The sequence below is a fragment of the Calypte anna genome, chromosome 2, assembly GCF_003957555.1.
Source record: "Calypte anna isolate BGI_N300 chromosome 2, bCalAnn1_v1.p, whole genome shotgun sequence".
Lineage (NCBI taxonomy): Eukaryota > Metazoa > Chordata > Aves > Apodiformes > Trochilidae > Calypte > Calypte anna.
In genome coordinates this window covers 116,768,319-116,793,674 of record NC_044245.1, presented here as the reverse complement: position 1 = coordinate 116,793,674, position 25,356 = coordinate 116,768,319, and the positions used below count along the sequence as shown (strand labels likewise).

Sequence of the window (25,356 nt, the reverse complement as noted above, 5' to 3'; positions counted from 1 at the left end):
AATTTAAATGTCAGCTGTATAGGTGACTTTTCATAGATTAATTAAAAGGAAGCATGCTCTTTATTCTGGAAAGTACAAGGGAAATACATTGTCTAGGATTTTTATTCTAATTTTAAATTGTTTGGGTGACTATAGCATAGGTAAGGCCTTGGGCAAATGCCAGGTGTTTCTTTTGCCCCTGTACTCAGTGCTGGTGAGGCCACACCTCGAGTACTGTGTCCAGTTCTGGGCCCCTCAGTTTAGGAAGGATATCAGGATCCTGGAGCAGGTCCAAAGGAGGGCAACCAGGCTGGTGAAGGGACTCGAGCACAGACCCTATGAGGAGAGGCTGAGGGAGCTGGGTGTGTTCAGTCTGGAGAAGAGGAGGCTCAGGGGAGATCTCATCACTCTCTACAACTCCCTGAAAGGAGGGTGTAGCCGGGGGGGGTTGGTCTCTTTTCCCAGGCAACTCTCAGCAAGACAAGAGGACATGGTCTTAAGTTGTGCCAGGGGAAGTTTAGGTTGGATATTAGAAAGAATTTCTTTACGGAGAGAGTGATCGAGCATTGGAATGGGCTGCCCAGGGAAGTAGTGGATTCTCCATCCGTGGAGATATTTAAAAAGAGACTGGATGAGGCACTCAGTGCCATGGTCTGGTAACTGCAGCAGTAGTGGATCAAGGGTTGGACTTGATGATCTCTGAGGTCCCTTCCAACCCAGCCAATTCTATGATTCTATGATTTTGTGGAAGTGGGATGACAGAGGACGGAGGAAGTGGTCAGTTTTGCCCCTGTGTTTGTAGCACTGGGTCACCCCCATCACTCGGCAATACCGTGTGCGGTGCTACCCAGTCCTCAGCTTTTGTTTTCCTTTATTAAAGGATTAATCTCTCTCTACCTGGAATGGCTTCCAGAACACTTAAAACCAAATAATTAAAAAACAAAACAAAACAAAAAAACCCAAACAAACCCCAAACAAACAAACAAACAAATAAAAAAACCCACAGAAAGAGCAACCCTCCTTGAGCTCCCCGCAGGCATATGCTGCCATCCCGCTGTAATTAGGCTGGAGGAAGTCGTGCACATTATTCCCTTTCGTTTTTTTGTGGAGTATCGTTTCAGACGGCCACCGGAGATAAGGAAAGCGCCGGCTCCATTCCCTCATTATCTCCTTGTGTAGCAGCAGCAGGAGGGATCTCTTGTGCTGACAACTCGCTCCCGCCTCTCCTCGGCTCTCGCTATCAGCAGCCGGCAGCTGGGGAGTACCTCTCCTGAGATAGCTCACCTCTCGGGGAAGCAGCCCGGCGGAGCTGCTTTCCGAACCGAAACCTTACCCAAAGAGACACCGAGCTCCAGAACACCTGGGGGACTTCAGAGCGCCGGTGTCAGCCAGGCTTGCCCGCGGTGGCCGGGGCGGGCAGACGGCGGGGGCCAGAGCCGGTGCCCGCCGGGGATCGCGGGCTGCGAGGCCGCGATGCTCTTGGAAAGCCGCCGGGCCCGGGCAGCCCTGGGGCTCATCCCCTCGGGGCTCATCCCCTCGGGGCTCATCCCCTCGGGGCACCGGCACTCAAAATGCGGGCTCGGGCCCGGTTCTGACGGGGGCAACCTGTTGGATCTGGGCCGGGCAGCGCTGTGAGGAGATGGGGCGGACAAAGCCGGGGGACAAGGCCGGAGCCCCCCAGCCTCAGGCAGGGTGAGCAGCCTCCTTCCCCGGGTTCCCGCCCGGAGGGACAGGTGACGCGGAGGGAGCTCCCCCTGCGGGGGGGGGGGATGTGAGCAGGCGGATGGGGGGACGGGAGGGGACAGAAGAGGAAGGTACATGCGGAGTGCCGCCACCTTCAAGCTAGCAGCCTGCCCCTCCCCCACGCCCCGGCACAGGAAGCGCAACAAGCGCCCGCTCAGCTCCCAAAGTGTGTCCCTCTCGGCTCCCCTCCTCCGCGGCCCACTCGGGAGCGGACTACATTTCCCAGAAGCCCCGCGGGGCGGTGCAGCCGGCCCGGCTCGCCCCGCCCCCGCGCCCTCCCCCTTCGCCTGGCATGACGGGCTCTGTAGTCCTCGCGCCCTCCCCGCTCCCTTCCCCACTGCGAGGCCTCCCGGAGGAGAAGACTAGCATTCCCGTGAGCCCTTGCGGCGCGGCGCCTGCGCCGTCGGCGTGGAAGTGCGAGAGGCCGTTGCGTTGCGGGCAACGGCCAAGGCAGCGAAGAGGCAGTAAGCGGCGGCGCCGGTGGCTTCCGCGTTTGCCGGGGGGCGGCAGGAGGGGGTGGGGGCGAGTAGCGGCGTTGGGAGGGCGCTCGGTGGATGGGCGGTTGGCGGACGGCACCGGCGGCGGCATCTGTCAAGCGCCGGCGATTCGCCGGGGCGCGGGGGATGAGCCTGTGAGGGCGGAGGAGCGCGGGTGGGGGTGAAGCCCGGCCAGAGCGGAGCGATGTCCCAGCCTCAGCAGCAGCAACAGCCGCCGCCGCCGCCGCCGCCGTCTCCTCAGCAGCAGCCGCAGCCGCCGCCTCCGGCCGCCTCCAAGAAGCGGGACCGGCGCATCTTCTCCGGCACCTGCCCCGACCCCAAATGCCAGGCGCGGCTCTTCTTCCCGGCCCACGGGCCGCAGAGCAGCGGCAGCATCGAGTGCACGGACTGCGGGCAGCGCCACGAGCAGCGGCAGCTGCTGGCGGTGGAGGAGGTGACGGACCCCGACCTGGTGCTGCACAACCTGCTGCGGAACGCGCTGCTGGGCGTCAGCGGCGCCGGCCCGCCCCGCAGGAACACCGAGCTCGTCAAAGTCATGGGCCTCTCCAACTACCACTGCAAGCTCCTGGCCCCCATCCTGGCCCGCTACGGTATGGATAAGCAAACTGGCAAGGCTAAGCTCCTCACGGAGATGAACCAGGGAGACATCTTTGACTGCTCCCTCTTGGGAGACCGCGCCTTCCTCATCGAGCCAGAACATGTCGAAACCATCGGTTACGGAAAGGACCGCTCCGGCAGCCTCATCTACCTGCATGACACCCTGGAAGACATCAAGAAGGCCAACAACGGCCAGGAGTGCCTCATTCCTGTCCACGTGGATGGAGACGGCCACTGCCTCGTCCACGCAGTCTCGCGGGCACTGGTTGGCAGGGAGCTGTTCTGGCATGCTCTGCGAGAGAATCTAAAGAAGCATTTTGAGGAGAATCTGAGTCACTACAAGGCGCTTTTCCATGACTTTATTGATGCAGCAGAGTGGGAGGACATTATCAATGAGTGTGACCCTTTGTTTGTGCCTCCGGAAGGCGTGCCGATGGGCCTTAGGAATATTCACATCTTTGGTCTGGCCAATGTTCTTCACCGCCCTATCATCCTTTTAGACTCCTTGAGCGGAATGCGAAGCTCTGGGGATTATTCGGCAACATTCCTCCCTGGTCTGGTACCTCTAGAAAAATGCATGGGAAAAGATGGCATGTTGAACAAACCCATCTGCATTGCGTGGAGTAGCTCAGGACGTAACCATTATATTCCTCTAGTTGGAATAAAAGGTGCTGCTTTACCTAAACTGCCTAGGAAGCTACTTCCTAAAGCATGGGGAGTCCCTCAAGAACTCATCATAAAGTACATCAAGTTGGAGGAGGATGGTGGTTGTGTTATTGGAGGAGACAGAAGTTTGCAAGATAAGTACTTGATGAGGCTTGTTGCTGCAATGGAGGAGGTTTTCATGAGTAAACATGGTATCCATCCCAGTCTGGTAGCTGATGTACATCAATATTTCTACAGAAGGACTGGTGTAATAGGGATCCAGCCTGAAGAAGTCACTGCAGCTGCCAAAAAGGCAGTGATGGACAACCGCCTTCACAGGTGCCTCATCTGCGGAGCCCTTTCAGAGCATCACGTTCCTCCAGAGTGGTTGGCTCCCGGGGGGAAACTTTACAACCTGGCAAAAAGTACCCACGGGCAACTAAGGCCTGACAAGAATTACAGTTTCCCCCTCAACAGTTTGGTGTGTTCTTACAACCCTGCAAAGGACGTGCTGGTTCCAGACTACGGCCTGAGCAGTTTGACCGCTTGTAGCTGGTGTCATGGTAACTTGGTGCGTCGTGTCAGAGAAGATGGATCCGTTTCTTATTTGGATGGAGACAGAACTAACACTAGGTCTACAGGTGGCAAATGTGGCTGTGGATTCAAGCACTACTGGGAAGGTAAAGAATATGATAATCTCCCTGAAGCTTTTCCTATTACTCTAGAATGGAGTGGAAGAGTGGTGAGAGAGACAGTCTACTGGTTTCAGTATGAAAGTGACACATCTCTGAACAGCAATGTGTATGATGTCGCCATGAAACTTGTTACCAAGCACTTCCCTGGTGAATTTGGTAGCGAGATTCTTGTTCAGAAAGTTGTCAACACAATATTGCATCAAACTGCCAAAAAGAACCCTGATGATTATACCCCTGTAAATATTGATGGCGCTCACGCCCAAAGAGCTGATGATGTACAGCAGGGACAAGAGTTAGAGTCGCAACTTCCAACCAAAATTATTTTGACTGGGCAGAAGACAAAAACTTTGCACAAGGAGGAGTTGAATATGAGCAAAGCTGAGAGAACTATTCAGCAGAACATTGCAGACCAGGCTTCTGTAATGCAAAAGCGGAAAAGTGAAAAACTGAAACAAGAGCATAAAGGGCAACCTCGGACTGCTTCTCCTGGGGCTGTTCGTGAGGGCCCATCATCTGCACCAGCTACACCAACAAAAACCCCCTACTCTCCAACATCTACAAAAGAAAAGAAAATCCGGATAACCACAAACGATGGGAGGCAGTCAATGCTTACCCTAAAGTGCACTACCACCTTCTTGGAACTACAGGAAAGCATAGCAAGAGAATTCAATATTCCTCCGTATTTGCAATGTATTCGATATGGCTTTCCTCCTAAAGAACTTCTGCCTCCCAAAGAAGGCATGGAAAATGAGCCTGTTCCTTTGCAGCATGGTGACAGGATTGCCATAGAAATTCTGAAAGGTAAGGAGGAAGGCAGGCAGTCTGCTTCAGCACACTCGTCCCATGCTGTGAAGCACGAAGATGTTGGCGTCACCAGTAAAATCTCATCGAAGGAACTGCAAGACCAAGTCGATAAGGAGATGTATTCTCTCTGCCTTCTAGCAACACTAATGGGTAAGGCTGACTTCAAGTTGTCCTTTAGAATATTTAAGTAGAAAATAACATTTTACAAGCTGTAGCTACATACAAATGTATTTTTTTCTTTTCTGTAACCACAGAGAAGGTTAATTCCTTTATTCCTCTATTAGAAGAATGTCTCGTGCTCTCAGTGACTTGTTGAGTGTTGTGACTTTACAAAATGTGTTTACAAGGTTCTTGTTCTTTCTTTACTATAAAGTCCTATTTTAAAAATTGCTGTTCAGAAGTTGCATTTCCTCTACTCTTTAATTTGTTTTTTCCTGTCTCTGGTGAGGCATGCACCTCCAGTGTATGTGTGTGAGGTACATGCTCTCTTTTTCCTACATCTCCCTTGGGTTTCAGGAAATACATTCACAGCAGAGGTGAGAAGGGGACACTGAGTGTGCCTGTCTGTTCATTGAAGTTTGAGGACCAAGTTCTTATCTCTGTAACAGGGTAAAATCCTGGCATTTCTCCCCATACAGAGTTATGTTGGTTTAAGCAAATCCAGCACAACATTGCCTCCTTAGCTATTCTGCTAATTTTAAGTGAAGATATGGCCGTTTTAAGGAGCTGTAAAAGTTACTATTTCAGAATGTAAACACAGGAGAAACTGGAAAAATCTGAACACATTTGAATTCCAAAGGTGGGCATATGCTTGCAAAGCTGTGCTTCTAAATTGTCAGTCATGTAGATCGGGCTTAATAATTCAAGAAGAGAGAACTCTTCTCAGGTGCCTGTGGTTTTCTTATTTGGACTGAGGAAACTTGGACCTTTATGTACTTTATTCTTCAAGTTTCACAGTTCTTGCTGCTTACTGGCAGGAAGTGGAAGGATAATTGTCATACCTTTAGCTCTATGAATCAGTTGAATGGTGATATTTATAGTTTAGTGGTGGGTTTTTTTTGTTTGTTTGGGTTTTTTTTTTTTTTTTTGGAGCCTTCCTTTTTACTGAAGGGATTTGGTGTGGCTAGAGCACGTGGTATTATAGAAACGAAACAATTAGGTAATCACAGAGTGCTATGTCAGAAGTTCATCAAGCAGAACTTTGATTCTTTTCCCAGCTTGATTGTTTACTCCTCTGTTTCTCACTAGATAGCACGCCGAGTCACCAGCCACCTCCTTACACCTCCTTACACCACAGATCCAAAGTGCAGGGAAAGGTTCAGTTTAAAGGCTGTTTTCATTTTCAGCTGAAGCTTAAAAGAATGCTGTCCTGTTTTCAGGAAATACTGCTGAAAGTGTAGTTATTGGCTTACTTTTCAGAGTTTTCTGGATCTCTGCTACTCCAGCATTAAGATGTGACATTTTTTTACAGGTACTTATCCATAAACTGATCTGGGCAAGAAGGAATTTTTGTCATTGACTCTTATTGCTTTTCAATCATGCTTTCAAAGCAGAGGTTGGAATAGAATTTACCTCCCCCTTCCCTGGCAGCATCCATTTTTTTGCATTAGTAATGAGAAAGGTGGTAAATAATAAAACATCCAGTTATAACAACATATATAACTATAAACTTAAGCAGCTACTGAATAAGTTGCTATTTTTATATCATAGCTTTTCTCATCAGAGCTTCATTTTCCTTTAAAAATACTTGTGTAAAAAATCTAGCATTGACTATTTACAGTTGTGATTTTCTCAATGAGGAAACAAACTCTGAGTAACTTCCTAAGTCCTCGAGCTTTCTTATGGGTGTTGGGGCTGCAGTTCCTCAAGGTGGTATATTCAGCCTTTGTGGGACAAGAAGCCTCAGTGTCTCTGAATGACGTGTCTGTACTGCTAAAAAACAGTGCTCCGAAGTTCTAAGGGTCAGCTTATCCTGCGTGCTCTTGCTGTGACTTGTTCTGCTAAAAGCATTCATCCACCACTGTTAGATTTGAGTGTGCAGAGGGGAGATGCTGTTGGAATAGCTTGCTGGGCCAACTGCAGTTTTCTTTTTTCTTCCCCAGTGTCCATAGTGAAAATGTGACTTCAAACATCTGTAACTATTCATTCTGGATGTTTAAAAGATTTTCTTTTATACAGGGTCTCCTGTAGGCTAACTTTGAAGCTTCTTTCATATTTCAGTTACTGAAATTTTTCTGCTCTCAGCTAGTTATTAAAATTTTAGACCATGGTCTTTAATTTCCTTGTATATAATTTAAAAATAAGCCCTGGGAAATTAGATACTGTAATTTCTGGACCACTTAGCATATTATGCATGATTTTTTGTAAAGCTTTTTCCTCATTTTTTGTTTAGCTCAAAATACAGAAATCTATAGGGAAATGACTAAAGGAATTTTAATTTTACATTAACATAGTTAAAACATATTTTAAAACAGATTTAGTTACAGTCATGCAGAAGCGCTCTGGACACATGCAAGGCAAGTATGAATCTATTTGGATGGGATTGTTTTGCATTGATGGATTTGTCAGCACACAAGAAATCAAAATAGCTAGGTTTAAATGAAATGTATTAATTGATACTGGGTTTTGCTTGGAATGAAACAGATTGTAATCCAGCATTAGTTCCCTGTAATCTATGTTTATCAACTGAGTTTTTGATTTCTCTTGCACTGCTGTTTGTCCTCTCTGCTGTATGGAGTGGTGGTCTTGGGCTTCCAGTGGCATAGATTAGCCCTCACCTGCTCTTTTCTGCAGTGTATAAGGCATGCTTGTGGTTAGGATAATCTTCACTTGTCATACCTTAATGTTGTGGTGCTGAGGTCTGGTCTGAGGGAGCATGTGCTGGAGTGAGGGAGTTTTTAATCTAACTGAATGACCACCCAAATTAATTAATCACCTAGAAACATCTTACTGCCATGGTAAACAAACCCAAAACAAACAGTAAAACCCAACTAGCAGCAAAAATGTGCAAACCTCATATGTAACTTAGTTGAATCACACACGCTAGTTACTCTCATCTGGGAAAGTGCAGTTGTAATTGTGGAGTTTTTTTGGTGTTCCAGTCTCAGATCTCTTTATCAAAACAGCATCCTTAGTTTGTGTTTCTTTCAGTGGCTGATGCTTTTGTTTTGTGAGCTCTGCTTGCCATACTCTTCTGCATGTAGTCCTTGTTAGTGTTGCATGAAAGGCTATCAAAACAGTGATGCTTCTCTTCTGCAAGGCTTGAAACATCATGTCCAGAGCAAATAGGGAGCCCTTCCTTGGAGAATGCCAGTGAGGTGTAAAACTGGACTTCTAAAATCTGGTACTTGTCTTGTGGAAGGGAAAGGAGCCCTTCAGATAAGAGTGGATTGCTAGGTGCATCAGTACAGGAGACCTCAGTCTGGAATCAGTCACCATGTGGTTGCTGGCTGTGCCCTCCCCAGGCTTTGCTTGACTGGTGACTCTATTCTGTTACTTATCAGTGTAGTGGTTATTTTGATTCCTCTTGTATTAAAACCGTCAGGAAAACTTGGAAAAATGAAGAGCCATAGTAGGGTTGCTCTGGAGCCACTGTATGTAGGGATGTGTATTTCAAAATGTAAATGAGAACAAGGATGCAAAGTAGCAGGGACCCCTTTTGATATAGCAAAAACATGTGAGAGTGTTATTGTAGTGATTGTTCTCCCATGCAGCTGTTTGAAGAGGGAAAGCTGTGGCAATAATGGGGATGAAAAGAGAATGTTTCTTTTTAAAGTTTGTTTTTTGTTTTGTTTTGTTTTTTATTTATTTATTTTATTTTAGTGGAGTAAGAGCTGGAGAGGAGCTTCAAATTTATTAGCAAGTCAGTAGACAGAATTTGTCAGGGTAAAGTCAAAAGAGAAGACCTCCTTTATCAGTAGATTGTGGAAAATAAAAGAGCAGTTGGTTTGTTATGTTGGGATGTTCTGGGTAGGAAGTGATGGCCACATCTGTGAGCTTGATGTGCAAATGAATGCAGTGAACCAGAGCATTTTAAGTGCATCAGTTTGTGCTATCTTTAAAATGTATAAAGACAAAACGCCATAAAGATACACTGTATCTTTTGGGGGGAAATGGGGACTTGAAGAACACTTGAAGTGGAGAGGGGAGCAACAGAATAATCCTTTTTGGGGTGGGGACAGAATAGCAGGGAACAGTAGGGAGTCTTGAGCCTGCTGGGAAGAGAAAAAGTCAGAGTGGCTTGAAGGGTTTCAAAGCATAATGTGGCACATAATGCCTCTGTCATGAGGATGAAACATTTTCTGAGATGGGTGGGATAGGAGAGTAGCTGCAGTTACCTTGTGGAATATGAAGTAAATAAATGCAGGGAGGGATTTAGATGTGTCTTGTATCCAGTGTGTGGAAGCAATAAAAAATAACTTGTATTTTTCCTCTTAACAGCAAGCAGACAAATACTGGTGGGTAATACTTTATAGCCTCACACATTCCAGCTGTCTCTATTCCAAGAAGTAACTGCATTCAGTTAACTTTATTGATGACTTACATTCTTTGATTTTAATAGAAAGTTGAGATGTGATTATTGAGTTTTTGATGCCTACATAAGGGTGCAGTTTTTGTTTAAAGTTTCTCAGTATGTTCCCCAAATGTCTGATATAAAGTGGGAAAAGCAATTTTTTTCTGAAAATTTATACGCACGGTCATTATTTCTGCATCAGGAGAATGGAATTTATCAGCACAAGCTTTTTCGTGTACTATGTAGGCAGCTACATAGCACACCACTTCCCTGAAGTAAGGGGTTAGCAAACTGAGGAAAAGTGTAAAGGTAAAAATGCAGATCTGAACTGTTTCAGCAAGGGCTGTAGCCTGGTTTTGCTGTTCTTTATATTCCTTTCCTTACATAGCTGAGCTTGGTTGTTTTTGTTTTTTTTTTTCCCCTCCCTGTGGCATTTAAACTTGTCATATTTCAATGCCATTTTTGGCATCTTTGAAAAATGCCAGTTACACAGGACTGCTGAGGCCTCACCTCTGGTATTTTGTTTCTAGCTCTCAAGAAAGGCAAGGTACAGACACAGCTTCTACGCAGCTGCCTGTGTGGGCATTTGTATCTCAGCCACAGCATAAAGCCTGCTGTATGGTAGCTGTGAAATGTAGATCTGTTTTTTGAGAAGGGTAGGGATATAGAATTGAGGCTTTAATATGCAAAGGTATGTGCTTGAATTTTGGAAGTGTGTTGTTATTTCCTCAGTTTATGGTGAAAGCATGTGTAGGAGGGGAATGGAGACTCATGTACAGGGCCCGGCAAAGAGCCAGGAGCTGCATCTTGGACCAAGTCAAATTTTGTACTAGAAAATGTAAGATATTTGGCTGCAGACAGTGGTATGTTTTCCTGAAAGTTTCTCAATGGCCTGGGGTCCTGTTCCGTAAATTTGCAATAAAACCTCAAATTCTTAGATACATAGAAGAGCCTGAGAATTTAGGTTTTAATTGAAGGAGTTTTCAGCCTTTGTCTATTATGTTAAAATATGACTGTTTTATTTTAATTATTATGTTTGATTTTTACAGGTGAAGATGTTTGGTCTTACGCAAAGGGGCTTCCTCAATTGTTTCAGCAGGGTGGTGTGTTCTACAGCATAATGAAGAAAACCACAGGTATTTTTGTTTTGTTTTATCCCTTCCTTCCTGTTTTCAAATTTTTTAATTTTTAAATTGGTATTTAGTCAGTTGTAAGCAGGAATATATTTTCACTTATTACAATGGTACATTTTCATAATATTGTAGAACTCCTTATGGTCCCTCAGAGAGCCTACGACTAGTTCATTCAACTTACATCTGATCTCAGAAATCTTCCCTGCAATCATACATCTCCATTTAAACTTCCCAAACTGTACAAAACCACAGTATATTATACATGGGTACTGCATGCTTTAAATTTAAATGCTTGGTTAAATTTGTCTTCCATATTCCTAAGATTGTTACTCAAAAGCAAAGCTATCCATCCCTTCTTGCACTGTTAAGTTTCACGTCTTGGGCTATGTGCAGAATAACTGAGCAAGTAGTTTGAGTATATTTGATTTTTAGACAAGTGCTACCTACAAAGAATAACATCTGTTTCTTTAGAGGAGAAAGTGCTATTCAGTTATTTTCTCTCATTTAAAATGTATTTTCTAATTGAAATCTTTTCAATCGTAGTTTACTTTTTGTGATTTTATCTAAAGTAACAATTCCTGTGCTGCTTTTTTTACTGTTTGATTTCTTCTGAGACAGTTTTATCAACCTTAAATTAATCTTGATTGTTTCTGGAAACAGGTATTTTGCCGCGTAATTTCTGTTGTTTGCAGTTACTAAAATACACTGTACACTCAATGTCTCACTGAATTACCAGCCTGTGTAATAGAATTAGAATGAAAGTGTCTTACAGCAGATCTATTTGCTTTTAGTTTTCTTTCTTTTGCTATGCTTGTGCAGTAAAGACTGGTGTATTGTTTGTAGCAAGTGACTTAGCTCAAACAGTGCCTGATGGAAAGGGCATTTTAGACTGATTAATGACTAGCCAGAGGTGAGAACCTGAAATGACTCCAAGGGATTTTAACCCAGTTGGTTATTAACTCACAGAAAATGCCTGACTTAAAAGTAATTTTTGCCAACTGACAATCTAAGAACTAAGACTGTGGGAGATGATACTCTGAACATTATTGCATTTCTTTGTGTGCAGGTATTTTATAGTTCTTTTGTAGGAAGAGTCACTATTTCAGCATAAATACATGATTTTAACACTTTATGAACATTTTATTAAATTTCAAATTAAACAATTAGAGTGTATGGCAATCTGTTTTTTTCACTTAATGAAGGTCCTTACCTATTTGTAATATTGTAGTTAATGTAATAATGCAAGTATTATGCTGAACATTTAGAACAAGGCTTTCTATCAAGTGTAGGTACTGCTAATCAATTGAAATTTGATTTAGTAGATCTTGCTTAAAATCATTTTTTGAGATTGCAGGACTGCAATTTCAGAGGCAGTTTTGGTCTATCATACAAGTTGTTATAGTTCTCTCTTTTGCAAGTGAAGGTTGAGCTGATAAATTATGTTGTTAAAATATGTTCTTCAAGCTAAGTTAGAGGCAGAGATGTTTAGGGTTAAATTTTGTTCTGTGTTTTGTCTATTTGGTTATTGGTTCCCATGGATATGTAAAGAAAAGAGTTATGTGTCTGAAGTTCCTGAAATCAAATCTCATCTGTAGCTTCTCTGCAACTGTAAGAGTATGAATCAGAAGCTGTGGAGGATGAGTGCAGTCGTTCAGTTGGATCTGCAGTATAAAAATAATTTAATTACATTTCAGATTATCTGAGTGACCTTTCTCATTGAGAGTCATAATACTTGTTTTGACTGCATGGTATCTGATCACAGAAATAGGACTAGCTTCTTGCCTTTTTCCCCTTTCTGATGTTTTTCTTCAAAAATTGCAAGAGGACATGAGGAAAAATCCTACTAATTTACCTATTCCTGGCACTTTTTAAAAACTATTTTGTTTTTTTTATTATTATTGTAGCTCCCTAAAGTGAAACCTTCCTGCTTTTACCACAACTTTTATGGGACAAGGTTGAAAGACTTATTTTTTGTTTTATGATGTTAAACTGCAAAGCTGAATATTGCCTATTTTTGACATGGAGCACCCTCAGAAATTTGTCTTTTGAACTCTCTGTTCTACAAGATTGGTCACGTTGTAAGTGGGACAATTAAACAAGCAGCAGATCAAAAATGTTATGCCTCATATTTGGTTTGTAAAGGTTAATAGTTATAATCTCCAGGACAACTAAACATAGCAAGCTTGAAACATTTGTGTTTATCTAGCAACACTTCCGCTTTGAGAAGACTAAGAGCAAATTTGAAATTCCTTGGACTTAGCAGCAGCTGTACACCCTGAAATCCTGCTACAATTTCAACTAGCATGGAAGTGGTCTTAAATAGAGCTTCTACAGATAGACAGTGATTGGAAGTGTGCTCTTTGAGAGTTTTCTGGGTTGGTTTTGTTGGTTGGTTTGGGGGCAGGGGTGGTAGTGATGAGATTTGGCTTGCTTTGTACTACTGCAAACATACACTATTTCTTTAACTTCTGTTGTATTATGACTGCAAGTCCTAGCAAGGTGGTTATTTTTTTCTAGTAATGCTACAGTCTCCTCTCTTCTTTAGAATCACCTTAGGAGGCAGCAGCATTTTAGGGGTATACAGTGGTTGCCATCCTATGGCATACAAGCCTAAATTGTTTTTCTCCCCCAGCACTAAGTTTCAGCCTGTGTGTTTTGACATACCTGATGCAATAGGCTTAATAACAATTACTACCGCATATTCAGAGCACGCCTTAAAATATTGTTAGCACTTTGAATATTTTTTTCTATCTTTGTAGGTTTGGCTGATGGCAAGCACTGTACATTTCCACATCTGCCTGGTAAAAACTTCGTGTACAATGCAGCAGAAGACAGATTAGAGCTGTGTGTGGATGCTGCTGGGCACTTCCCTATCGGCCCCGATGTTGAGGAGCTGGTGAAAGAAGCCTTAAGTCAAGTCCGAGCAGAAGCTACTTCAAGAAGCAGGGAAGCGAGTCCTTCCCATGGAATGCTGAAGCTGGGTAGTGGTGGAGTAGTCAAAAAGAAATCCGAACAGCTGCATAACATAACTGCATTTCAAGGAAAGGGCCATTCCCTAGGAACTGCCTCTAGTAGCCAACCACATGATCAAAGAGCCAGGGAAACACCACTTTTAAGAAAGCATAGCACAGAAACGGACTTCAGTCCTTCTGCTAAAATTGAGCCTTCTGTATTCACAGCTGCTTCTGGTAACAGTGAGCTTATCCGAATCGCTCCTGGAGTTGTGACAATGAGAGACAGCAGGCAGCTTGACCCTGCTTTGATTGAGGCACAGAGAAAAAAGTTGCAGGAAATGGTCTCTTCTATTCAGGCTTCAATGGATAGACACTTGCGGGATCAGAATACAGAGCAGTCAGCACCAGTTGATCCATCTCAAAGAAAAGTAGAGGCAGTGAGCAGTTCCACTGCTAAAACTGGGAGTTTTCAGGCTGGCTCACCCGAACCGTTTTCTGCTCCAGGTGTTCCTGAACACTTGAATACTGAGTCAACTGATGGTAATGTGGTGCATCCTGTGGGAACAACATTCCCTGCAAGGTCTAAAGCACAAAAGGGAAATTCTGTTGAGGAGCTTGAGGAGATGGATAGTCAAGATGCAGGAATCACTAATGCAACTGAGCCAATGGATCACTCTTGATAGGTTAAAGCTAATAAGGGTAGAAGAAATTACTGTTAAAATGTAATGTTTATTGGCTGGGCCACACAAAGTCATTAGTTATCAAATCTTGTATGTATGTCAAAGACTATATCACCTTATTCAGTGCATGATAAGCAAGTGTGTGATTGGCAATAGCTTTCAATATTACCATACTGCTGTCCAGGCTGGCTCTGCTACCTGTAAATTTGTTGTTAGGAAATTCACTGAGATGAGTATCTGCTGTAAATGTGGGTTTTTGAAAATTCTTTGTAATTTAATTCCTTAGAAGTCTTAAAATCCAAGGTCATGCAGGGTTCTTACCATGCTAGTTTAAGGTTATGGTAATACTAGAAGAGGCAAAACTAGAAACATGAAAAAGTTAATCCTGTCCCAGGTGCTTAATTCATCTCAAAAATACACTATAAATGTGAATTACACATAAATTTCAAAAAGTAACTGAAAGTAAATATCTGCTAAATTTGAAAAGGCAGCATATACAGTACTTCAATTACACTGTGCTGGCACTTCCTCTGATTTACAAGCTTTTTCATTCATACAGCTGTATATGCTTGTCAGAAATCTTGAAATAAGTGTAACTTTAGTAAACTGTCTTAATTTCTGCATATTGTCAGTTCAGGCAAGTTAGAAAAAAGGCTACTTAGTGTGTAATGAAGATAAAGTGAATGTGGTGTGGTTATGCATGGCTGTCTGAGCCAACACAACCATTTTGGTGCTGTTAGTGAGTGATAGCATGTTTTTATTTCTTACCAAATACTGAGCCACTCAGATGTTGTGCAACTTTCAGTGCAACCACAGGAGAGAAGGTGGTGGCAATTGCAAGGAACAACAAATGTTCAATGGCAAATCCATTTCTTTAAAAGACTTTGATTACTAGCATTGGCCAGTAACGGTAAAAATTAAATAACAGCACTCCTTTTCAGATCAAATTAACAATTTATTGGAAGGAAATTACTCTCTAACATACATTATCCTAAAGTGTTCACTGATAATTGAGCTCACTGGTTACTCTGTGGGAACAAGGAATACGTGTTGTTTCAGCTTCTATAGACTGCCCACCTCTATTAGCCTCAGACTGTGATGCAGGTTTCCCTGCATCAGTGATAATAATATGCACTTAGGTAGTGTGTTTATCAGACCTGCAGTGCTAGTTTTTAAGCAGCAGCCATTGTGCTTACTCCCTAAGGATGGAATGTGTATCTGATACTGCACTTTGCTTCCTATCTTCATAGTCATACTTAAGTGCACTACTGTTTCTTCCTCTAATGGCAAAATAACAATGAATGGATGAAAAATGTTAAAACAGCTTCAAAGGAATTAAGAGCATTTAGATACTGAAGTCTGTGTTCGTGCACATGTGGGTTTTTACCAGTTCACAAATGTTGTTAGTATTGTATATGTTTGTATTCAGAAAAGTCTCCTCACTTTTTACATTTCTAATCACTTAAACCTTTCTAAGCATTAGCGTGGCAAAATGCCCCACGAGGGAGGATTTATTTTTGTATGCAAAACTTAACTGAAGCAAGTCACATAAAGAAAAGCCCCTGTTTTGTCAAAGTAAATTAAAATGCCTCTGTTGGTTAACTTTTTATGTGGAGGGAATAAGTATTTCATGATTTAGTACACCACTTATAGGTAAAAAAATAAGCATTGCCCTTTCACAAATAAATGAAAAAATTTAAGGTCTCAAACTGCTAACCTGTAAGTTAGCAATTTGGAATCTTGGAATGGATGAAGTAATTGGTCTCACCAGAACTGACCTTGCTGATGCACTGATTAACTGGCAGGGCTTATTCAATGAGAAACAGGATGTACATGCAGCAGCTGGAAGCCTGCCATGACTTCTGAAAACATTTTGTCTCCTATGAATCAGTCTAGCTGTCTGAAGGCTACTTCTGTAGAGAAAATATTGAGTAGGGGCTGGTGCTTTGTCACAAAGTTTAGAAAAGTATAGCAGTGGCATATTCCTGGGAAGGAGTTTTAAGTAAGGAGAGGCTGAGGAGGAGGAGTCTCCTGGATCTCCTGCATTTTAGACAAGGTAACTATCACTTGAACATTCTTAACCTTTTCTTTAGAAAAAGAAGTCTTCCTTGGCTGAAAAAGGCATGGGCAGTGCACATGAGAGAATTTTAAGTTTGAAATAGATTGAACTATTTATTGTGTATTATTCTTATTTCAAGGGATAGATACTTACTTCTTTTATGCCTTTCTGGTAAGACTACGGAAGTTTGTGTGCCTTTTACTGTTTAAAGAGGAAGGCTTGATTTAATTTTGACACACTTCCCATTTCAGCAGTAATTTGACATTTTCCTTCTTACCTAAACAGAAATGGACAGAGAAAATAGCTCTGTTTGACTCACCCTTAGTGTCATCTCAGATCCACTCTGTCACGTAGCTCGGAACTCTCCAGTTTCTAAAACAGGATGGTCTTAGAAAAGAATAGTAAAATGGTGTCAAAATTACAAGATCTGCTGATGTGAATTCCTCTGGTGTAAAGCAGAGTTGTACATACCTCTTTGCAGTGTTCTTATTTCACATAGCTTTCTCATGCATTTAAATATCAGTGTTTTTGAGAAAGATGGCTTTTGACACTCTTAAGTAAAGCTAAACTTCATCTACGTGCTGATGAGATGTGTAACTGTACAGGAGAAGTGGAATAAAGAACACTGAAGTGTCAGTTTAAGCAGATGTTTCATTTGTTTGCTAGCAGTGGGTGCAGATGTAAGCTGAGACAAAACTATGTGCCTGTCTTAGGAGCACCCACATGCTACTTTGGTTTCCTTGTAAGAGTCAGGAAAATGGTGGCTGGGTACAAGGGCAGGGAAGATGTTGACTCATTGTGAATATGAAGCCATATCAGTAGGACTTCTCAAATGATGTGAAGTGTCCCTTTCTGGAAAAAAAAGGCAGCCCAACTTTTTGCTACTGAATTGCCTGTGGACAGGGACTGTAATTCAAGATTATTTTTGAGTACCTGCCTTGATTATTTTCTTGGGACAGCCTTCTTGTACCCAGTGTCTTGTGGCAAAGATTTAAATTGTTTGAAAGTCCTCAACTTTACTGTAGCTTAGTGAATGAAAGATGATTACTGCAAATACAGACCCAGTACAAAAAAAGCCCCAAATAAACCAACTAGATAGCTGATGACCATATAGGAAACCTTAGGAGAACAGATCAGCTTTCCAGGCAAATACAAGATTTTTTTCTATTTTAAGTGGCTGGCTGCTTAGTAAGGTTGACTTTTTTGCTACTGCTGTTTCTCTGTGAATTGTTTGCATTTCAGTGAGGTAAAAGAACTAGCTTTTTAAATGAAAACATATAAATATATTTGTGATGTTTTTCACTGTTATAGTCACAAAACAGGAATGTATATTGTTGATTTTGTGAATCTCATGTAGTTCACCAGTTTCCTGATTCAAAATGCAAGCTAGACATTGGCTCCGACAGAACGCTCTAGCAGCGTCACAGAGGCACAGTGCCATAAGGCTGTAAGTTAACAACCCTGTACAGCAGGCATGCTTCCAATACCAAAACGTGTCATTTCCAATCTCTTTAAAAGCAGAATCTATTGTCACTGTCACAAGGTTAGCAGAGTCACTTGCTACTTTTTTGAATGCGCTGAAAATGCCAGGTAATAAAATTCATGGTAGGCTTACAGCTGGGAGAGTGATGCTCCGTTTGAAAAGGATGAAAAATTCATGAGTTAAGAAAATGCCACCATTATCTCTACATTTGTTTGGCTCCCGTTTTGAAGTAGTAGAATCTCCATGCTTTTGTAAAATAATAATAATAATATGAAGTTGATCCTTCTGTTACAGAAAGAAAAATTGCAACCAACCAGTAAGTGGTTTCATTGTTTTGCTTGTGGGTATCAGTTTAGCATCTTAAAACTGAAGAAGTTGCTTGAAGTCTATAGAATGGAGGATTCCCTCTGAGCCCTTATGCTGCGGTTGAGCAATAAAAGGTTGAAATGAGAGTGGTATTTTCAGAATTATTTTATGTTTAATGAGGATTATTGCCAAGAAATGAAAGAGTGCACTTTTCAGAGGGAATGCTATTTAAAATTTATAAATAAGAATTAAAATAGTGTATATATTTAGAGAACAAATCTTTTTAAACAGTAAGTGCTTTACATGTTGAAATAAAAATAAATTAGCATAGAAACGATACCATCTTCACAGCACTGGCTGTTATTCAGCACAGTTTGGTTTGTTTTATTTGTGATTGCTGTACTAATTATATTTGATTTTTTTTATTTGTAATGTAACAATAGTGTATTATAACAGTATATAGTGTACTATACTACACTTCACTGTACAGTATTTGGAATTTTCTTTGATTGCTATATTAAAACTGTAAGTTAAAACATCTGCTTTGGCTTTATAAGGTGCAACTTTTATCTAGCCTTCCACACATTGGCCTGTTTAACATTGATTTGGCTACAAAATGAATGATTTGTAGTTATATGTAAACTCTGCATTCTATGTATAAATTCAACTACACTTGCATACATGAATACACAAGTACAGAACTTGAAAAACTGGTATGAATCTTAGAAAAGTAAACTCTGATGTCACCCATTTTGCTTTAGTTTTATTTGTGTTTAAAAGAAACTGTTTTTGACAGAGAAACTCTTTTTATGGAAAAGCTTCTTTGACCTCATACTTGTTCTGAATATTTCATTAAACATATGGGACTTTTGACTTTGAGAGATTAAAACAGATTTTTATGTATTTGGAACTAAAATCTGAGATTTTTTTTTTCCCTGAAGTTGTCATCAAGAAGAAGGTGTAGAAAAAAACTGACCAAGTCATACATGACATTTAAGAAATCTTGCAATCTGTGGTTGGAAACATTGGTCAAAATGTATTTCAAAGCAAAATTTTAACACATGCATGTAATATGCAAGTATGCATAGGATAACTTGAAAGAACTAGGCTGTATTTGGCAGTATGCAAAGATGAACATATTGACAACTACTTAAATTATCTCTGTGCTTTTTGCACCAGCTACACGTGGTACTTCATTTCAAACACTGGCTGCACTTGTTACTTTGGAGCCTAAAAGGAACTTATAAAACCTATCAGCAAAACTCGGTGGTACTTCTTCCTGTACTTATTGAAAGGCTTTAATTTAAAATGTGCTAGCAGAAAATAATTCTTTTAAAAGATGTGTGTAAATATGTGGAGTTAATTTGGATGGCATGTCATAAAATGAAGAACTGAAAATTATCCTTGAGAAAATTTGTATTTCAAAGGCTTAAATGCTTAATACTAAGCTAGAAATTTACTCATCTTTATTAATGTAGTGTTTTTAATCTGAGCCCAAACACACAGTGCCTTCATTTCTCTTCTATTAATTGCACAGCCTTAATACGTAATCTTTTAATTTTAGATTGGAATTGTTTGGTTTGGGGTTTTTTTGTGGTCTTTTGTCTTCTATTTTTTTTCTTAGGTATTTCCATAGAAAATACATTCTAACATCCCTGCAAAACCCCTTCTTCCTGCCACAGCAAGACTCCTCACAACATAATTTTCTCACTAGAATCAGGGGGAGAGTGAGCCATGGGTGTTCATCAGCATGTGTAGTGAGTGGTGAAAGGTGCTTTTGGTATTCTGAGGAGTCAAACACATACCTTCACTGCCAAGAAGCTGTGTTTCTTTGCTTGATGTGAAGTTTATTTTATTGAGGCTTTAAGATACATTGACTACTGATCTGTGATGCTTTCAGTATTTACTTCTTAAGAACAGTAGTAGTGTTTGGATCCATAGTAGACTTGATGGCCAAGCTGACGTTACAGAAACCTGGTTGGCACAAATGATTTAAAATTCCGAATTACTTAAATTGATGTACACTGGGAGATTCTGAAATTATTAATATCTGCATTTGGCTTCAGTGTAAGCATCACCTCTGTTGCAGAAGCTTGCAGACACTTGAAGAAGCTTTAGAAAGTACAAATATTCTCTGTTCTTTATTGATTTTGTTATTAGGAGACAGCTGCACAGACTTGTGTTTGGACTTCATCCACCTTTGTTCTTTTAAATGAGCACGTAATTTTGTTTTCTGCTGGAAATAATAATTCTAGTGGCTTGTCTTGCTGGTAGCAAATCTAATTTCGTTCCTAAAGTGATTTTGTGGATCTGGACTGGGTCTGTGCTGTTTGGAAACTTATATTCAGTAAGTAAAAAATTAAAAGAAAGATGGCAGATGGAAGGAAATTACCAGAAATTAGAAGAAGACTTAGAAGGTTCTGTGGTTTCTATTAACCATTAGTCTGAGGAGCCTGGCTTTATGAAATGCACAGTCATTTCTTGTAAGCCTCTGAGCTGTGATTCAAGCAGCTTCTTTAAGAATATGAATACTTGATTTTTATGGGCTTTTTGCCAACATAGTATTTGAGATTGTCTTTCAAAGGAAGCGTATTTTTTTCCTCTTCCATTAATTCAAGGCTGTTTCATTTTTAACCCCTAAAAAGTAATGTTTTCCATATAGTTCTTCATATAAATTAACACCCATGCCATTGAAACTATAGGTGAAGTGGTTGCCAACCAGAAATTTGCCTCTTCAAAAGAATTCTGTCAGTGGAGCTGCCACTATACTTGTATAAGCAGGTAAGGTGAGGCTTAGGACTTGGTTTCTAAGTGACAAGAGTCCATCAGAGCTTCCTCACAGTGTAAGCTCAGTGTGACCTCAGTTTCTCCTCAAGCCAATGACAGCTGAAGACTGCCAGAAACAGGGTATAGAGCAGCTCATGAGATCCAAAATACAATCTCATCCCTGAGAACTACAATTATTTTATAGTAACTAATCTGTTCTTTGAATATATGCCTGAGTGGAACCTGGTGTCCCTGCAGGGCTATATCCCTGGAGCTGCTTTATTGATCTTCTGACCTTGGGAACTGTGATTGGTTTTGTTTTCCATCCAAGGTTTGATGCAAAGGCTACCTCAGGAATTCATTGAGTTATACAGCCTCCTTGAGAAGCTGACAGAGGCTGCTTTGGGAATGTGCAGGAGCATGGTTTTTGTGCAGTTATCACAGAGGTGATACTAGTATCACTAGTAGAAATTCTAAGCCCATCAAGATATCCCCGATTGTTTTGATATTTTTGTGATTTGGAAGCCTTTAAGCCTAACATTTCCACCCTCCCTACCCTAGCATGAATAATGTAGGCCTGTCAATATAATAAATCAAAATTTATGAAATCAGAAAATACAGATTTTCTGTGTAGTGGTTAACAGAACATGGGACAATTGAGACAGGCAGAGGCATTAGCACTTCCCTCTTCCTCTCTGAAAGGCTTAGGTAAGAACCAAAGCATGCAGAATTTGTTAACTCTTCTAGGTGAAGTGGTTGCTTCTGTAAGACTTAGCATCTCAGGAAAATTTCCAACGACAAAAAAAGACCAGATACAACTCAAGGCACGCAGCAGTTTGAAATTGCTCTGAAACTGCAGCTTCACTGAACCACAACATGACTCAAGTATGAATGACAAGCTGCTATCTCAGGAGTGAGACACACTGCAGGTGCAGATAATAATGTGCTGTCCATATGGAGAACTATTTAATTTAAGAGAGTATCTAGTGAGTATCCTCATGCTCTTTAATCGCCAATTTTTCCAAACATGAGGAGGAAGCTCAAGCCCCACAGGGATTATGTGAGCAAGATCACCTTAGGCACTGAATGAGTGGAATGGTGACACTGAATCTAGACCCAGTCAAGCAGCTGAATGGCTGTGTGTGATCTTGACTGTCAATATTTGGTGTGTCTGCTAGTGTCTAGTGTACAGCTCTGAAGATTATAGTCATTAGAGGAAATGGTCGATAAGGCATTGAAGACTAATAAAAATAAAGAAAGTATCTGGTAAAAAAACCTGTAAGATCACCAACACAGAAGTTGGTCTCTATTTTAGCAATCATCAGGTGTTTCTTTTACTTTATAGATCTTAGTTCTATGAGACTGGTAGCAATTGCTTTTGAGTAGGGAAACTGCTGAGGAAATAAGTAACTTGTTTTCCACAATTTAAAAAACTAACACTTGAGTTTACTTTGTATGAATAAATAATGGAGCAAATTACAAGACTTCTCACTGTGTCTTCAGGAGTACTTCACCTATCTAATAATCTGGATCAGTGTGAGTGTCCTGTCTTTAGAAGTGCGATGCCTGCTGCTGTGAGCATATGGGGGGTTCTGCAAGAACCAAGAAAGATCCAAATGCCAGTAGGTGGTTCTAGTGATGTTTGGTTTTGATTTATCTTGAGATCCAACTAAGCAGTCCTAAAGTGCTGGGAAAGTGGTAAAGTGCCTACTGGAAATATGTCCACTGTGACTTGAGGTTCATGAGCTTGGAGCAGTGGTGACATTGCCTAGCGCTGCCACCCTGTACATGCAGCTGTGTCTTTGTACCTGGCCATGTTCTCTAGATCCGGGCTGGAATCCAGTCTCCTTTGCCACAAGGGAGTCTTGAGAAGGACAAGCAAAGGCAGGAAGCAGTTCTTGCATAATGGGACTCGATATTTCAGGCTACTGAGTGTCCTATCCGAAATATGTTGAGGCTGAGTCTCGTGGATTGTGGGCCATGATGGCCTAGATGGGATGGGACAGCCCCTGAAAATGGTGGCATGCAGGGGAGAGGTTCCATATCCTTCTACAGAGACAGAATGCCAGCTCCAGCCTTCTTTTTTAGGGAAGCTTTTAAATTAACATTTTGAAAAACTAAATTCTTGGAGGGTCTCTGAAGAGAGAAATGGCTAGACCTCTGGCTTGGGTTTGTGAAACTACTAGAAGCTGAGAAGTGATAGAGAGAGGGATGCATCTCTATCCTTTTTTTTTTGTCAGGAAGAAGCACGGGAAACTCAGAATATTAGACCCTGTCACACAGGGCAGTAAAATATACAAGATTAAAAAATCAAAACCAAAGCAAAAGCAACGTATCTCCTTGCTAAGGTACCCCAAGGAGAATGTTTACTGGTGGATGTAGTAACAAACTGCATTTTTAGCTTTTGGTTTTTTGTTTTGGTTTGGTTTTTGGTTTGTTTTTTCCTTTTTCAACAAGGACTGTCTACTTATTAATTTAGCAGTTCGACTCAGCTAATGAAGATTTATTTTCTAGAAATCAGGAACACATGTATTACCATTGGAATATACAAAAAGGTACTTATTTAAAACGACAATATTTTTATTTCAGGCTCCTTTCACTTTGAATTAAATATAAACGAATTCTAAAAGATGGCATTTCATACCAGACAGGGCTGACAACACAAATCTTGTCTCAGGGTGTTTTTTATTACATGCACTTTTTGATTACAATTTGTGAACAGTCTTTTTTTCCAGAGATTCCTGTCCGAGCTTTGATGCGTTGCCATCCCTGGATACTGGAAGTGAACTCCCGGTGAATGCAGGTTGGTGCAGAACACCTGTTCGCGGGTAGCAGGCACAGTCTACTCGTAAACAGACAAATAAAAACCCCAGTGAGGTTTTATTTTTCTGTGGAAGAAACAACGATAAGCCTTCACCCTTGTGATAGCAAGCTTGTAACGCGAGTAAAATGGGGGTTTGTGCGCTTTTTTCCCCCCTCCTCTCCTTCTCCCCCTCTCCTCCTCATCGCCCGCCCGCCCGCGCAGAGGGCGCTGCCCGCCGGGTTTTCCCGCGCAGGCCGGGGGCGCGGCCGGCACCGGGACGTGCGTGTGTCCGGGCGAACTCCTGTCACGGGAGGCTTCATTGGTATTATATTTAGACTTGAACTGAGCACACGCTGTGGGTGATCCTGCAAAGGCCGACCTGGGATTCCCTTTAGAAAGATTTCACCCTTCTTTCCCCCCCGCCCTGTGTTTGTAACTCTCTGCCAAGCCACGTCCTTACGGCAGGTGCCCACACCCTTTTCTCCTGAGCTCGGCGGAGTTATGTGTTGGTAAGTGCAGCCACGGGGATGTGGTGCGATGTGTAGGGTGCGCTTTTAAAAAAAAAAAATTGTTTTTTTTCATATAACGGGTGTAGCGGCTAGAGTAGGCGCCCATAAGCGCGATGGCTGGGCTGGGTGAGACCCCAGGCTTCTCAGGCAAGGCATGGAAAACTACTGTCCCCCACCGTGTCGGAGGAGAAAAGGAATGGACGTGCAGACCCCAGCCCCTGCCAGACCCCGCGCCGCGCAGCCCTGCGAGGGGCTGAGAGCACCATCCCCGCCCCCTGCGCTACCCGCCCCGCCGACAGCGGGGACGAGACCCTGGGCGGTGGAGCCCCGTCAGACGCAGGGCGCTTGCGGCTGCACATCTGTGTCTAAAGCCGAGCTTTACGCTCGGCTGTTCCGAAGCTACTGCTCCGACCCTAGGGCTGAAGGGGACCCCGACCCCGGCCGCAGCGCGGCGCGTCGGCCGTGAGACCGGGACAGGCTGTGAGGCGCAGGACGGGGTTGTTTGCCAGCTGCCTTCGATAGCTCAGCTGGTAGAGCGGAGGACTGTAGAGGCGCGGCCCGCGGGAATCCTTAGGTCGCTGGTTCGATTCCGGCTCGAAGGAGCAGCGCACTTTTGCGGGGCAGCCGTTTTTTTTACCAGTCAGGAGCCGCGCACCGTTGCCGCAGGCTGCGCGCGGGGGTTCGTGCCCGGGGCGTTACGGGGCGGAGAGTCCGTTCCCTCTTCACTGACTCCCGCCCTCCCCTCACCGCCGGTAGAACTCGCTCCCCCGTCATGCCTCGCCCCGCCCCACCCGCGGCGGGCGCGCGGCCCCGCCCCTTCCCGGGTCGCGTGCGGCGGCGGTGGCCAATGGGGCGTCAGTCCGCCTGCGCAGATTCAAACGGTGGCTCTGGAAGGAGGCTGGGCGCGAGATTCGGCGGTACCGACCGAGCCCGCCGCGAGCGCGCCGGTGGCAGTGGCAGCGGCAGCGCAGCCCAGCCCAGGCGGCGGGGGCTCGGCCGGCGGCGAGGGGCGAAGGGGCGGGGTGGGGCAGGGCAGGGCGGTGCAGAAGTCTGCGGCGGGAAGACGCCGCTGGAACCCCCTGGCAGCTCTGACAGGAGTAGAGAGGCACAGCCGGGCGAGAAAGCGGCCGCTGCGCGCTCCGTCCTTGCGGGCAGGGGCCAGGCCGAGCCATGCCTGACGCGCCGGGTGC

The 25,356-nt window shown here is 43.0% G+C and overlaps 1 protein-coding gene and 1 non-coding gene across 2 annotated transcripts; both read left to right on the top strand.

The window, feature by feature from the left end:
- Window positions 1–2,151: 2,151 nt before the first annotated feature.
- Window positions 2,152–17,391, top strand: VCPIP1 (valosin containing protein interacting protein 1). The gene is made up of 3 exons (XM_030444480.1): window positions 2,152–5,110; window positions 10,523–10,609; window positions 13,366–17,391. Exons 1-3 carry the CDS (start codon window positions 2,404–2,406, stop codon window positions 14,238–14,240), a joined length of 3,669 nt encoding a protein of 1,222 aa, XP_030300340.1. The 5' UTR covers window positions 2,152–2,403; the 3' UTR covers window positions 14,241–17,391.
- A 7,287-nt stretch (window positions 17,392–24,678) lies between these two features.
- On the top strand, window positions 24,679–24,768 carry TRNAY-GUA. Its single transcript is given in 2 exon segments — window positions 24,679–24,715; window positions 24,733–24,768. It is a non-coding gene; the product is annotated as a tRNA-Tyr (tRNA).
- Window positions 24,769–25,356: the final 588 nt, after the last annotated feature.